This window comes from Cynocephalus volans, chromosome 6 (assembly GCF_027409185.1).
Source record: "Cynocephalus volans isolate mCynVol1 chromosome 6, mCynVol1.pri, whole genome shotgun sequence".
Taxonomy (NCBI): Eukaryota; Metazoa; Chordata; class Mammalia; order Dermoptera; family Cynocephalidae; genus Cynocephalus; species Cynocephalus volans.
The window spans coordinates 112,168,278-112,183,345 of record NC_084465.1 but is presented as its reverse complement, the minus strand read 5'-3'; the positions used below and the strand labels follow the sequence as shown (position 1 = coordinate 112,183,345).

The following is a 15,068-nucleotide window of genomic DNA, read 5'->3' as shown; positions in this document are numbered from 1 at the left end:
TGTGGGGTGAGAGGGCATCCGCGAGCCTGAGCGAGTGCATGAGCGCACCCGCCTCACCGGGTATTGTGTGTCTTTGTGTGAGCGTGGGTGCGTGTCTGTCTGAGTGGCTGTAACATTCTTCTCCCTCTCTGAAGGGTTGCTTGTGGCAGTCTTCTCTCTGCCGGCCAGCATCCCCTTCTAAAGCACTCCGGCTCAGGGACAGTCCAGAGCTGGCCGCCCCCAGGGTCAACACGCACGCACCCTTCCGTACTGAGCCTGCCAGCTCAGCGCCCCTGGTCCAGGAAATCGGACAACCCTTCAGCATCCTCGCTGCTCCGACAGCCTCCCCCGCCCCCATGCCCTGGGCGCAGGATCCTCTATATGGAGATGGACTCATTGGCGAGGGGGAAGAGAGGTGGCTGGGAAGAGAGTCCACAAAGGCAAACTGAGGACACGCTGGAAGCGTAAGGAGCCGCTGCGGGAGAAGCAGGTCCCACCCACACCACGCCCCTTCCGCGGGGCCTGGACATGGGGGCACCCTGCTCTCTACCCCGGTCGTCCTCCGGGGTTCCCAGGTGTAACTCCATCTTCTCCCCTGAAACTGGAGCCAACGGTGGCAGCTGGAACCCCCACCTCTCGTGCACCCCCGACCCCTCCCCCCCGCGTCCAGACAGCTGCTGATTGGCTGCGGGGAGCGGCGTCCCAGTGCCCCGGCTCCGAGGCGGGAGCCGAGCGGGTCCGAGGTGGGAGGTGCACAGACGGGCTCCGGGAGCCCCTCTCGAGTCCCCGCGCCCCGCGCCCCGCGACCCGCACACCCTGCAGGCGGGTTGAGCCGAGACTCCAGGCGGGCAGGTGCGGAGCGAGCAGAGGTGGACCACGGCCAAGGGTTAGACAAGTCCTGCGGGGAGACAGGCGCTGCCGCTCCAGCTGCTGCCTCCGCCACCACCGAGCCGGCGTCCAGAGCGGGGCTGGCAGGCCGGGCGCGGGGCGGCGAGGGGCGCGCTCATGGAGCACACGCACGCCCACCTCGTAGCCAACAGCTCGCTGTCCTGGGCACCCTGTGGCTTGGGCGTCGTGCCCGTGGTCTACTACAGCCTCTTGCTGTGCCTCGGTTTACCAGGTGAGAGGTGTAGGGGAGAGGGAGGGAAGCCAGGAGCCCCAAGTGCGGAGCGACCCTGCCCGGAACCCGCCCCCCCCAGCCCCATCCTTCCCCGCGCGTTCCCGGCGCCGCCCGTGAAAAAGTTTAAGCCTTAAGGGCAACTGCGGAGATTTCCAGACTGAGGGGAAAGGAAGTTGCTGGGGCCTGTGTGTGTGTGTGTGTGTGTGTGTGTGTGTGTGTGTGTATTCCCGTGTGCATTTGTGTGCGCGTCTAGGGGGCTCGGGTGTGTGTGTGTGTGTGTGTGTGTGTGTGTGTGTGTGTGTGTGTGTGTGTGTGTGTGTGTGTGTGTGTGTGTGTGTGTGTGTGTGTGTGTGTGTATTCCCGTGTGCATTTGTGTGCGCGTCTAGGGGGCTCGGGCGTCCGTGAGGGGCTCCATGGAGAGCTGTATATGTGACTTGCCTGCACGTTCTGGACAGAAGGCTTCGGGGAGACTTCATTTCGCCCGTTGCTCCAAATGTCCACCCCAGCCGGGGGCACCTCTGCCCTTCTCTGTGTCCCTGTCTGACGAACCCCAGATGCTGGGTGCTGTCTTGCTAGGGGGCATAGGGACGAATCGAGGATGTGACCTCGCTGCCCACCCCTGAGAGAGAAAGGGGGCTCTGGGCTGGCTGGGATGAGTCAGGGGTGGACCTGGGATGTCTTGTGGCCAGAGCTGCTGGGCCACCACCTCAGGGGGTCACAGTCTCCTTGAGGACATGCCTTGCCCCCTGGCTTTGCCTCCAGGTCCACTCACTCTAGGCAATTCACAGCTGCTGCAGATGTCTAGCAGGTTCCACATCTTAATGTCCTCTCCAAAGTGGCTGAGACTTGTGCTGAATTCCTGAAGAGAGCCGAGCTGCCGAGGAGGATGGAGGGGGAGCTTGCCTGGTGTGTGTGTGTGTGTGTGTGTGTGAGAGAGAGAGAGAGAGAGAGAGAGACGTTTTTCTTAGGACAGCCTCTTCTTCTAGATAGTCTCTGTGGCAGAAAGATTCCTAAAGGTCACTTGCATGCAGAGGGGAGAGAGGGACAGAAAAGAACAGAAAGAAAAAATCCAACGTACAGCGTAAAAGTTTAGCATCATCTACCCCATCATCTTCCAGTCTGAGAACCATAGCATCCTGGGATCCTGGGATCTTGGGAGCTGGACTTCTAAGAGCCTTGTTAAGATTTCCTTTCTAAAACATTTAATTTGGCAGCCAGGGCCCTGATGAGATTGTGTTTGAATAAATACCCCCTCCCAGATTTGGCAGGCATGAGAAAGCACAAGTTTACTAATGTGTGACACTCTGCCCCAGTGAATGATGAGGCTTTTATTTCTAACTAATCGCTCTGGCTGCCCTAGGATAGCTCAGTCTCTGATTCGCCCTGCCAGGGTGGGAGCACATGTCCTGTAATTACCCAGAGCTGGGATTGATTTTGATCCAGGTTGCACTTCTCCCTTCAGCCTTCCTGAGCCTCTCCCCAGAGCTCTTTTGGGAAATTAGTTTTTGAGAAGGTGGGTTATTGATGATGCTTGCTAAACCAGAAAAGCGACGAAACCTACTTTCCCTTCAGCCACCCAACAGAATGTGTCTGAGCCAGCCATCTCCTCTACTGACTGAGGTGGCCACTCACTCACTCTCCCAGGCTTTTCTTCTGAAATGCCTTTAAGGGACAGAAACAAAAAGACAAGAGGCAGACTCACCCTCCTTGAGTCCAAAGCAGGGACATGAGGATAGAGAGAAGAGGGAAAGCTCAGGCATTCAAAGACCTCAAGGTGGAAGACAAGATACCTCAGACCTTCACAGCCTAACTTCTAGGCCAGCTATGGCCTTCCTGACCCACAGCATCGGCACGTACTGTATGCTAGGCACTGTGCTGGGCATGGGCTCAGCCCAGAGCTTGGGGACTTAAAAGAGTGAAGGGTTGGAATTACAACTTGGAGGGTGTTAATGTATTCATACGCTCAACTAATAGATTTGACTGCCTATGCCAAGTGTTAAGGGGGTACCAAAGGGACTCAAAGACTCCTAACGGGCAGCCCCTGAGTTCAAGGAGTTCACAAATGGAAGCTTATGATTCTAGAAGCAGAGGATGGATGCAGAAGGACCAAGCAAGCTAGAGAAGAATAACTGGGGAGGCCAGGCTTGTCCAAAAGTCATTGAGGGGCTGGCTAGTTAGCTCAGTTGGTTAGAGCATGGTGCTGATAACACCAAGGTCCATGGTTCCATCCCTGGACCAGCCAGCCACCAAAAAAGAAAAAAATGTCATGGGCTAATAGTAGTTCTGTTAACAGCCTACAAGGTTGGTTTAGAGGTGAAATCCTTCAGTCATTCTTTTAAAGCCATAAAGGGAGGCAATTAAGAGTGCAGACTGAGTGTTAATCTAGTCTCTGCAGGTTTAGGTTGTTTCATTCCTCTGTACCTCAGTTTCCCTATCTGTAAAATAGGCCTTATGAAAGTAGCTACCCCCTGGAATGGGGTGAGAAGGAACAATGTTGGTGGAGGTAATGGTGCAAGTTAAGCACTCAGCTCAGCGCCTGACACACTCATTGATTCATGCTATGCTGGTATAGTTCTGGTTACCACGATTGAGTTGTAAGGAAGAGGGGAGCTGCTCAACCTGCCCAGTGAGCCAAGGAGGGACTGAGAGGTGCACAGAAGAAAGCACTTAGCCCAATGTGTCACTCCTCCTGCTGGGCTCGCCACAGCCACCAGCAATTAGCAAACCCTCATTACCTTCCCACTGACCAGGAGGCGCAGCTCTGCTGGGTGTGAAGTAGCTGACCACAGGCCTGGCTGATACTGCTGAAAACTGAGATTTTAATTGAATCACTGTTCCCGGCAGTGGGCTCACCCCAAGTTTTCCACATTCACCAAATAGTAGTCGGAGACGTGGGTGGGAACTGAGGGATGGTTAAGGAGATAGGAGTGTTTGGCAACAGGGGAGCCGGTAAGGAGGGAAAGTGGTAGATGTCATTGACTACTTTCAGTTCTAGGTTGGAAGGCAGAGCTTGGGAAAAGGCATGTGGTCCAATTCTCTGCTTCTAGGAATTGTCCCAGAGGGTCTAATTTCACTGGTCTAGTGTAGGATCCAAGGAATTCTAATGTAAAGTATGGGCAGAGCTTGGCCACTTAAGAATTCCTAACCTCTCTGTACCATCATTTTCCCCATCTGTAAAATGCGGATAACAGTCGTACCTACTTACCACGCTGATAGAGTATATTACATAAGATAATCTACAAGCGTACTTCAGAAAGTTCATGGAAAGATTCACATTATCTTTTCATTCTGTTTGTCCATGAACTTTTTGAAGAGCCCTCCTATGTAAAAGTGGCTTAGCACAGTGCCTCGTCTGAGGAAAACACATATTACTCAGGGCCTTCTCCATACCAGCTCTTTTTTACTTAATCTCCACCACACCCCCTGTGACCTACACATGTGTCTGAACTTCTTTTACAGAAGTACAAACTGAGATTCAGAGAAGTGGGGCATCTTGTCTATGGTCACACGGTTAAACCAGCATGCAAACACATGTTCTTTTCACTGCATTGCATCATCTACATTACTGCCGAGAAGTTGTTTTAATTAGCCTTGGTCCCTCGTGCTATGTGATCAGTGGAGAACATTGGTGTCTCAGCTATTCCTAAAACTCCATCTCCTTCCCTCTCTCCTACTCCTTTCTGAGTAAGCAAGATGTTTCTCATGTCTTGAGACACATAAAATAAGTCAGCATAGCCAACAAGGAAGGGTTGGGGACACTGATTGGGACAGCTAGGACAAGACAGTGCAAAAGAGAAAAAGAGTGCAGGAGGAAAAGATAAAGTTGCATGCCTGGGGAAGACAGAGGGGGTTGAGGAGAAGATGGGCGAGCTTGCCTGATAAGGAAGAAGTAGTGCAAAGTTAAATTGAGATTTGAAAGATATTTTTTCTTTAATTTTACCTTCTGAAAGCTGCCATGAATGCTAAGGAAGACAGGTGAGAAAGAGGATGATAGCTTGAAACTGCATGCCAACCCAGCAGAAGGGAGTATTTCCACAACTGCCAAGTGAGGATGATAATATCTGCCTATGAGGGTTGGTGCAAGGTGAAGGGGGATGAGGAGTCTGTAGCCTGAGGCAGACTGTACCTGTGGCAGGTAGTAAACCTGACACATGGTGGTTACTGTTGTTGTTAGCTAGAGGTGGAAAACTGGTGGCCCATAAGCTGGACTAAGCCCTGCTGGTGTGTTTCCTTTAGCCCGTGAACATCTTTAATTAGAGTAAATGTATAACAGGTTAAGAGTACAAACTCTGCAGCTGGATCTCTGGGGTTTGAGTCCTGGTTTTGCTGCTTAAAAGCTGTGTAATCTTAGGCAAATGAGTTTAACTGCTCTGTGCCTCAGTTTCCCCATCTGTAAGGTGAGGGTGATGTTAATAATAGTCCATACTTCATAGGATTTCTATGAAGACTAAAAGGGTCAAGCACTGAATGCAATGCCTGGCACACAATAAGCTCTCTGTATGTTATTTTTTCATTATTTAAAAATTAGGAAAAATTCCCAACTCATTTTATGACACTAGCTTTACGCTAATATCAAAACTAGACAGACATTTCAAACAAAGAAAGCTGCAGCTCAGTATTTCTCATGAACATAGATACAAAAATCTTCAGCAAAATATTAACAACTCTAATACAGCAATATATAAGAGGAATAATACCTCAAGACCAACTTGGGTTTATCCCAGGAATGCAAGGCTGGCTCAACATTTGAAAATCATTCAGTATAATTCACCATATTAATAAACTACAAAAGAAAATCCATATGATTTATCTCAATAGATGCAGAAAAGCATTGACAAAATTAAACATCTATTCATGATAAAAATTCATCAAGCTAGGAAAAGAAAGAGAACTTCTTTAACCTGATAAAGGGCATTCATAATCTACAGCTTACATTATATTTGAGGATGAAAGACTGAATGCTTTCCCGCTAAGATCCAGAACAAGGCAAGGATGGCTGCTCTCATCACTTCTATTCAACATTGTACTGAATGTCCTAGCCAATGCAGTAAGGCAAGAAAAATAAATTTAAAATATTCAGAAAGGAATAAATTAAATCATTTCTCTTCATAGATGTTATAATGGCCTTTATAAATAGATTGCAAAGACTCCACCAAAAAAATCTCCTAAGGACTAACAAGTGGGTTCAGCACATTTGCAGGACATATGGTTAATATGTAAAAACCTATTGTATTTCTGTATACTAGCAATGAACAATTTGAAATTTAAAATTGGGATTTTTAAAGATAGATTTCCGGGCCGAGCCTATGGCTCACTCGGGAGAGTGCGGCGCTGGGAGCGCAGCATCGCTCCCGCCGCGGGTTCGGATCCTATATAGGAATGGCCGGTGCACTCACTGGCTGAGTGCCGGTCACATAAAAGACAAAAAAAAAAAATAGATTTCCAAGTTTCCTTGAAAAACCACAAGAATTGACATTAGGTTCACATTCCCAGAAGGTAGCTGAGGAATAGCTGCCTTTGGGGGTGGGGTGGAAGGGAACACTAAACAGGTAACGGCATATCATTCAAAAACCTAAAAATAAAAAGGCATGCAGTGAAAAGTCTCCCTTCAATCACTTTCCCCGTTATCAATTCTCAAATCCACCACCCCCACACAGGTAACCACTGTTGTTAGTGTCTTTGTTTCTTACGTTTTCTTTCAGGGATACCTTAGTGCATATACAAGAAAATATGAATTGAGGGTTTTAACTCTCCCTTATTTTTACTCTCCTCAAAATAAGCATGTTACACACACTGTCCTACATTTGCTCTTTTTCACTTAATATATTAATCATCAGTAACAATATATATGAAGCTTATTCTTTTGTACAGCTACATAGTACTCCATTGTGTATTTTTACCATAATTTATTCAATGGCTGCCCCTTTCAAAAGTGAACATGCACTCCAATTCCAAACAGTCCCTACATGGTGCACCTGATTCACCTCTGTAACCTGTCTGACCTGTCTGACACCTGCTACAACAGTGAGACAAAGAGCACTGCATTAGGAGTCCTGGTTTGCAGGTTTGTTCTAGCCATAACTAACTGTGTGACCTTGGACAAGTCATTTTTGATGAGTCTGTCAAAGGCCCAAGGAGATCCAGGCTCTGCCTGTGTAGCTTTAGTTGGAGACATGGCCCATTGATGGGATACTAGCATGGACCAATAATGCAGCTATGCTGAAGGCTGCCTTAACTGGCTTTGGCCTGGAGTCCAGGACAGTGGTTTTATAGTTCTTTCCCACACACAGTTTCTGTAATGATCATGTCATTTCTGTTTTGTGAGGCCAAGTGTAAAACACATTGTAGTGGAACTGGACATGGATGCGAATCTTGTGTTTTACCCTTGTTTGCTGTGTGATCTCAAGTATAATTCCTCACCTCTCTGAGCCCTAGTTTTCTTATCTGAAAGAAAGTGGGCAGTCAAGTGCGGCATTTAAGCAAGTGGTCTCTGGTGTCAAAGTGCCTGGGTTTGAATGCTGGCTCCCCTACTTGCTAGTCTGTGCCCTCAGGCAGATATGTCACGTTCTCTTCTCTGTGAGTCAGCCTCATTAGCCATCAAATGGAATAATAACACCACCTATCTCATAGGGTTGTTTTGAGAATTAGATAAAATTGTAAAAATGCTTAGCACCATTTTGGGCACATACTTGCTCTCAGATAGGGTAAGAATTCAATAAATGTTTTTAACTTCTGTGCCCTGCATTGTTGCTGTGATTAGAAATAAAACATGCAAAGGATTCTCACAGTCCCTTGCATATTGTGGGAGCTCAATAAATAGTAACTCGCATTGTTTTATTGTCTAACATATCTTTGTGTCCAAGCCTTGTGAATTCCCTGTAGCCACATATCACTTTACACATAGGTCTTTTCCATAAGTGCCGAATTTAGCTCAACGTGGAAATGAAACTCTGTGCCTTGGCAAACTAGAAGAAAATGATCCAATGTATTAAGCAATCGATTCCATCATAAGCCTAGGGAATTTGTCCCCCAAAAGAGTTGCCTGGGATTCATTGAAACTCGCAGAAATAATACCAGTCCAGAACATGAAATGGCCTTCAGCTAACACTGGTAGAGACTGACAAGTACCACCAGCAAGGTTGTCCTGGGTACTGCAGCCAGGGTCATGACAGAAAGGGTCCTGCCACTGATCTTCTGTGTGGATCTGAAACATACAGGCAAATGCAGAGGGCACCCAAAATTCTAGGGGTTAGTAGGGCCAGGGGGAGTGGCTGTCAGATAATGTAAATGAACAAAGTGGTCCGGTTCTAAGAAATGCTTCACTTACCCAAAGAATTATGCTTCCCTGGTGTTTTTCTGAAAGCATGTGTCTCTCTTGGTCTCTCATTTTCCATCAGTGATAGAGATATGTGCACAAAAAACAAGACAAAAATTCTACACTTTACTCTTAATAATTGGTAATACTTATATAGCACATACTATATGCAAGGGATTTTTTAAAGCCCTTAACATGCATTAACTCATTTAATTCTCATGACAATACTTTGAGGCATGTACAGATTATTTCCATTTTTCAGAGGAGAACTTTGAGACGCTTACCCAAGGCCACACAATTAGGAAATGACACAGCACTATCCAGCATTGCTGCCGAGCTTTATTATAACAAAACAGCAGCACACGCACAGTGACAGCTGACAATGGACACTCAGGCTGGGTTGAGAGGTGGGGGTGACAACAACGGGGAGGATATCGACCAAGGGAGCTAGAAAGTGCTGCCACCACTTGGCTTTCCAGCCAATGATTCAGTGTTGCCAAATCGTTCCAAAAATCTAGAAATCCAGATTTTTATATAAAATGTCCAATATTTCAATATTGGCAGCTAATTCAAAAATTTTAAAAACACCATGTGAGCCAGCACTTGGTAAGCCAAACCAAACAGCTCTGCAGGCTTGATATGGCCCACCAGGCTGCCAATTCGCAAACTCGGAGTGGGGAAAGCTGCAAGAAGCACCAAGAAGCACCAATGGGTTCCACAGTAGGTAGAGAATAAAAACAAGAATCTGGAGGGAGAAATGAGGAATAATAGGGATAGAGACCCAGAGAAATATGTAGCCAAACAGGAAAAACATGCCAACTCAGGAAACCAGCAATTTGGCATAAACTGAAAGAAATAGCTCCAAAAATTACCCCAAATTACATGTTGACATTGTCTTGGAATTCAAATCCATTTTTTTGGAACAGGAAGAGTTTTTAGAACCTGCCAAAATGGTGGATTAGGAAATGGGCTCAGTGGTCCCCAGACCTGGATTCAAATTCCAGCCTCGTGGCTTCCTACTGGGGCTCTGACAAGTTGCTTTACCCTCTCTGAGCCTCAGTGTTCCTGTCTGCAGAATGGGTATGACAGTGCCTTTCTCATGGATTTATGATGTGGATGAAATTAGGTGATTCAACCTAGCACAGGGCACAGTGCTCCATGGCTGCTCTTTTTTTTATGAGTCCAACATCTCCATTTCACACAATGAGGAATCTGAGAGCTTTCCCAAAATTGCAGAGCTAAAAATGGCAGAGTCTTAACCAGAACTTGGTTTTCCCAACTCTTATTTTGTTTGCTTTTCATGAAATCACACTGCTAGTACACTCCAAAGAGGTAGCAAAGTGATAGAACTAAAGGAGAAAGAAGCTGGGTAATTTCAGAGTTCAGAGTGATCACCTAGATTTTTTTGGTTTGTTTTGTTGGTATACACGATTGTTTTCGGTGGTATAAGTCTGCAGCTTGAAATCCCTTTTCAGTTTTCTTAATCCTTCTGATTGCATCAAAGAGAAAGCTTTAGCTAGTATGCCCTTAACACTTTAAAAATGTGCTAAATTTCCTTTTTTAACAGACACAGAGAGGCCTTGGGATCAGTACCTTGGCAGGCAGCAGTATCTAGCTAGAATTTAATGCCACTCTTGTATTGCCATTGTAATTATGTTTACAACAGGAAGGCTGATTTGTTATCTGGGGTTGTTATCCATCTGTGCTGTCCAATGTAGTAATGACTAACCACATGTGGCTATTGAGCATCTGACTAGTACAACTAAGGAACTGAATATTTCATTTCATTTCATTTTAATTAATTTATAATTAAAATCTGATACTCTATTCAGTTATTAGAAAATAACTGTATACTTGAAACAACTTGGGTATGTGAGTCTACTCTTTCAAAAATACATTTTTATGACTTCTAAATAGAGGTCAAATGAGCAAGCTTTCTTGAGTTCTCTTTCTGCATGTTCACTATTGGGGAATAGAAATGCTACTGATTTTTGTGTGTTGATTTTGTATATCTACACAATGGAATACTACTCTGCTATAAAAAAGAATGAAATACTGCCATTTGCAACAACATGGATGGACCTAAAGAGAATTATATTAAGTGAAACAATTCAGGCACAGAAAGAGAAATATCACATGTTCTCACTTATTTGTGGGAGCTAAAAATAAATAAATAAATACACAAATAAATCGGAGGTAGGGGAGGGAAGAAGACATAACAATCACAATTCCTTGAATTTGATACAACAAGTGAACAGAAAGGACATTGTCGGGAGGGAGGGGGAGAGGGAGGAGGAAGGGAGGTTTCGGTAATGGGCCACAATAATCAACCACATTGTATATTGACAAAATAAAATAAAATTTGGAAGAAAAAAATAAATAGAGGTCAATGAAATGTAGCATCCATAGAGAGATGTGCTGGAAGTATAAAACACACATCAGATTTTGAAAATTTAGCATGGAAAAAAAGTTAAATATCTCATTAATAATTTATATTGATTACATTTTGGATGTATGTAGTTAAATGAAATATATTATTAAAATTAATTTCTCGAGTTTCTTTTGGCTTTTTTAATGTGGCTACGAGAAAATTTTAATTAGATATGTGGTTCACATCACATTTGTATTGGAATATAAATTTAAGGGGAAAAAAGCTAAGTAAAATGCTAAGTAAATAAGTGTACAGATGAAACAAATTTTTGAAGGGGGCAAGAATTATAAAGTTGGTGGGTGTCTTAGTCAGTTTGTGTTGCTGTTACAAAGTACCATAGACTGGGTGACTGGTAAACAACAAAAATTTATTTCTCACAGTTCTGGAGGTTGGAAGTTTGAGATCAGGGTGCCAACATGGTTGGGTACTAGTGAGGGCCCTTCTCACCAGTAGACTTCTGGTTGTATCTTCACATGGTGGAAAGAGGGCAAAAGAGCTCTTTGGGATTCCTTATATAAGGGCACTAATCCCATTCATGTAGGCTCCACCCTCATGACCTAATCACCTCCCAAAGACCTCACTTTCAGATACCACCACACTGAGGGCTAAGACTTAGACATACGGATGTGGGAGGGGGGCACAAGCATTCAGTACATTGCAGCCAGCCATTCACTAAAGTCTGGGGAACACTGGTCTAATACAATGCCCGTGATGAAAAAACTGAGGCCGGGAGGGCAAGGAGGTCCCCCAAGAACACACAGCTAATTAGGAGCAGAGCTGGACCTTGACCCTAAGTCTTCTGCATTCCAAATCTGCTGAGCTTTGGCCATCACAGCAGCAGGAACAACCCTGCTACCTCTGCCACCAGCAGCAGAAATGTAAAGAAGGAAGGGTCGGAGTGTGGGGCACCTTGGATCCCAGCAGGATTCGAAGGGAGGGAACTTCTCTGTATGGATGACCCAGAATCTTTGCTTTTTTATAAAGTAGAAGCAGAATGTCTTGGGCTTCTCTTGAGTGAACTACATTGAGAGGAAGCTAGGACTTTTAACCCCAAACGTGTGTTTTCATTTTGCCCCATGTCAAGGAGGGATGAGAAGAGAAACCAAATAGTATGATCATATATCAGAACATGGACCCACATTAGTTGATTGATTTAACCATCCATCCACCCATGTGCCTGGCATTGCCAAGTACCACGCACTGTGCTAGGCTCATAGCGAGCCAAGAAAACTTGTTCCTTGCCCTCAAGGCATTTACACACACACACACACACACACACACACACACACGGCAGGTCAGAAACCCAAATAAATGTAAAAGTTCAACTGTGAAAGGTCATGAAGTAGAGGAATATGGCACTGTGAGAGCTTACCATTGGGGAACTTGCCCCAGGCAGAGAGGCCAAGGAGAGCGCCCCTCAAGAAAGAAAGACTGAAATCTAAATGGTAAGGAACGGAAGAATGGAAGGGAGGAGGCAAAGAGAGAAGACCCAGAGGCAGGAGGAGACTGGGGCCCACGTATAAGGACAAAGAGAAGACCAGAGCATCTGGAGTGACTAAAGGGAGAGACACAGTATGAGATGAACACAAAGGGGAACGGAAAGCCAGTGCTTCATGAAAGCCAGCTGAACTGACCCTGAGTCGGGACAACACATTCTCCAGTGTGTGAGCTGATGTACCCACCAGTGACTTTTCTTTCCTTCCTTGTTTGCCAGAATGTTTGGCAGTCGGTAGCGCTGGGGGAATTGTTTTTCTACTGCAGACATTTCTTATCATTTTCAGCTAAGTGCAAGCAAGCTACCAGCCACATCATTTCAACGGAGGGACTCCACTCAGGCACACACACAAATACACACATTCACAGCTGCACAAACAGGCATGCACACAGAGACATACACACAGATGCACACACAGACACACACACCACATATACATAGAGATGTGCACATATAGACACACACAGACACTCCAAGACACACACAGACAAATGCACACACACCATACACACACAGAGACATGCACACATACAGACAGTCCGAGACACACACACACACACGCACACACACACCACCCACACACAGAGATGCACATATACAGACACACATAGATGCAGACAAACAGGCACACACACCACACACACATATATGTACATATATGTGTATTTATATATATATAAACACAGAGATTCACACACACACACCTCACACACACACATACACACACTGACATACACCACATGTAGAGACACACACGTATAAATGTGCACAGATGCACACATATACCACGCATACACACATGCACCCTGCAGCCAAAGGTGTGGAGTGTCTGGTGGTTCTGTTCCAGCTGCAGCCCCATGCTTTTAGCATTCCCGACCTCACCATCACAGTTCAGCTCCACAGCTGCTGACAAGGACCATCATCTGCCTCTTGAAAGGAAAGCAGCAACTTCCCCGGGGATGTGGTGGAATAGAGCAGTGATTGAAGAGAGAGTTTAAGAGGGGACAGTGCCATTTGGAGGATGGGGGTGGGCATTCCTTAAAGGAATCCCAGGGCCCACACTCCTGTCCCTCACAGAACGTGGTCCTACATCATGTCTGCCCTTCACACCCAGGACCCTTCTGGAACACCCCCTCTCCTCAGCAGAGGGCATCACAGAGGTAACACTGTTTTAGGAATTGGGCATACCTGGGTTTGAGTCCCAGCACTGCAAGTTTGCTAGCTGCAAGGTCTTGAGCAGGTAATCACCCCTTCTTTGAGCCTCAGTTTCCTCATCTGGGAATGGGAGTGATCATATCAAGTGTATTCACTTAGCACATACGTACGGAGCCCCTCTCATATGCCAGGCATTCCTCTAAGCAGTGAGGGAAAAGCAAAGAAGAACACAAAGATGTCCTTGCACAGGCACACATGCTACTGGGAAGACAAGCCACAGGCAAGTAGACAACTGCACACACGGAAATATTTTAGGTACTGATACATGCCACAGGTAAGGTGACGGGGAGCTGCATTCGACAGAGTGCTCAGGAAAGGGCTCTCCAAAGAGATGATATTTGAGCTGAGACCTGAGTAATGAGGAACCAGACAGGGGAAGTGAGTAGGGAAGGGGATTCCTGGCAGAGGGAACAGCAAGGATAAAATCCCAGAGGTGGAAACAGCTGGCACAAAGGAAAACCAGCAAGGCTGGAGTGCAGTGAGCAAGAGGAGAGTGGCAGGAGATGGGAGAAGCAGTAGGCACAGGCTGGATTATGTGGGCAGTAGGGAATTTGGAAATTACTCTAAATGCTGCAAGAAGACACAGGTGAGGTCTCTCTGGCTGCTCTAACAAGAGTAGATGACAGTGGTGAGAGGGGAGCAGTAAAAACAGTGAGGAGGCTGCTGTGGTATGAAGGACCTCATGGGTGCTGGCAGGAGACAGGGAAATATCTGCACCGCGCAGTGCCCGGCACACAGTAGGAGTGTGGGGCACGGGGTGTGTTCACAGCCAGCCTCGCACATCCCACGCTACCCCATCCACCATCACCTTCAGTCTCCAAGTACAAACAGAGACAGTTGAGAGAGGTGAGCAAGCTGACGATGTCCTCAGACACCAAGGACATCTGTGACCAGTGTGGCTCAGTAGAGAGCTGTCATCTTGGTCGTGGCAGTAGGCAAGTCCTGCTAATGACCCAGCTGTCAGTTATAAGAATCCTGAACAGTGAGAAAACAAGTGCCTGGGCTGGGCTGCCATCTGACGGAGGTGAACAAGAAGAGAAGGGTCACCTTCAGCACTGTCATTTGACAAATGAATGGGATTGAGTTCTGGCCAGCCTGGCAGAGGACGTTGTCACCATGACTGTGTTCACTTCTGATGACACAGAGTCCAGCAGGAAGAAAGGAGTAATGCCCCCAAGACTGACGTGGAGACTCCAAGGACATCTTGAAAATGGGCAGAGATAGCTCATAAAGAGGGAAGAAAAGGCTGGTTGTTTCTTGGCTCTTCTCGGAATAAACCTTCTGGCCAGAGGAGGATGGCTCTGGGAAATGAGACTTTTTTCTATTTCTCTCAGCACTGAATGCTTTACTCAAAATGCTGGTCAGATGCATGTCAGTTAACATCCTTCTCAACCACCCTCCTTTCCCTTCCTGTAGAGGTCTGAACTAGTAGAGGTCATGGCCAGCCCACAGCCAACTGGAATCAGACCTTTCAGAATGTGGGGCAAATCTGTTTAAGGTTTTCTGAGAAAGC

At 46.3% G+C, this 15,068-nt stretch overlaps 1 protein-coding gene and 1 non-coding gene across 2 annotated transcripts in view; both read left to right on the top strand.

The window, feature by feature from the left end:
• The first annotated feature begins 984 nt into the window (after positions 1–984).
• GPR139 (G protein-coupled receptor 139) overlaps positions 985–15,068 on the top strand; it is a 37,609-nt gene continuing 23,525 nt past the window's right edge. The window contains exon 1 of the mRNA XM_063098580.1: positions 985–1,099. Within this exon, the coding sequence (XP_062954650.1) occupies positions 985–1,099 (115 nt within the window). The remainder of the gene's footprint in view (positions 1,100–15,068) is intronic.
• TRNAI-GAU (transfer RNA isoleucine (anticodon GAU)) lies at positions 3,268–3,341 on the top strand. The gene has a single exon. It is a non-coding gene; the product is annotated as a tRNA-Ile (tRNA).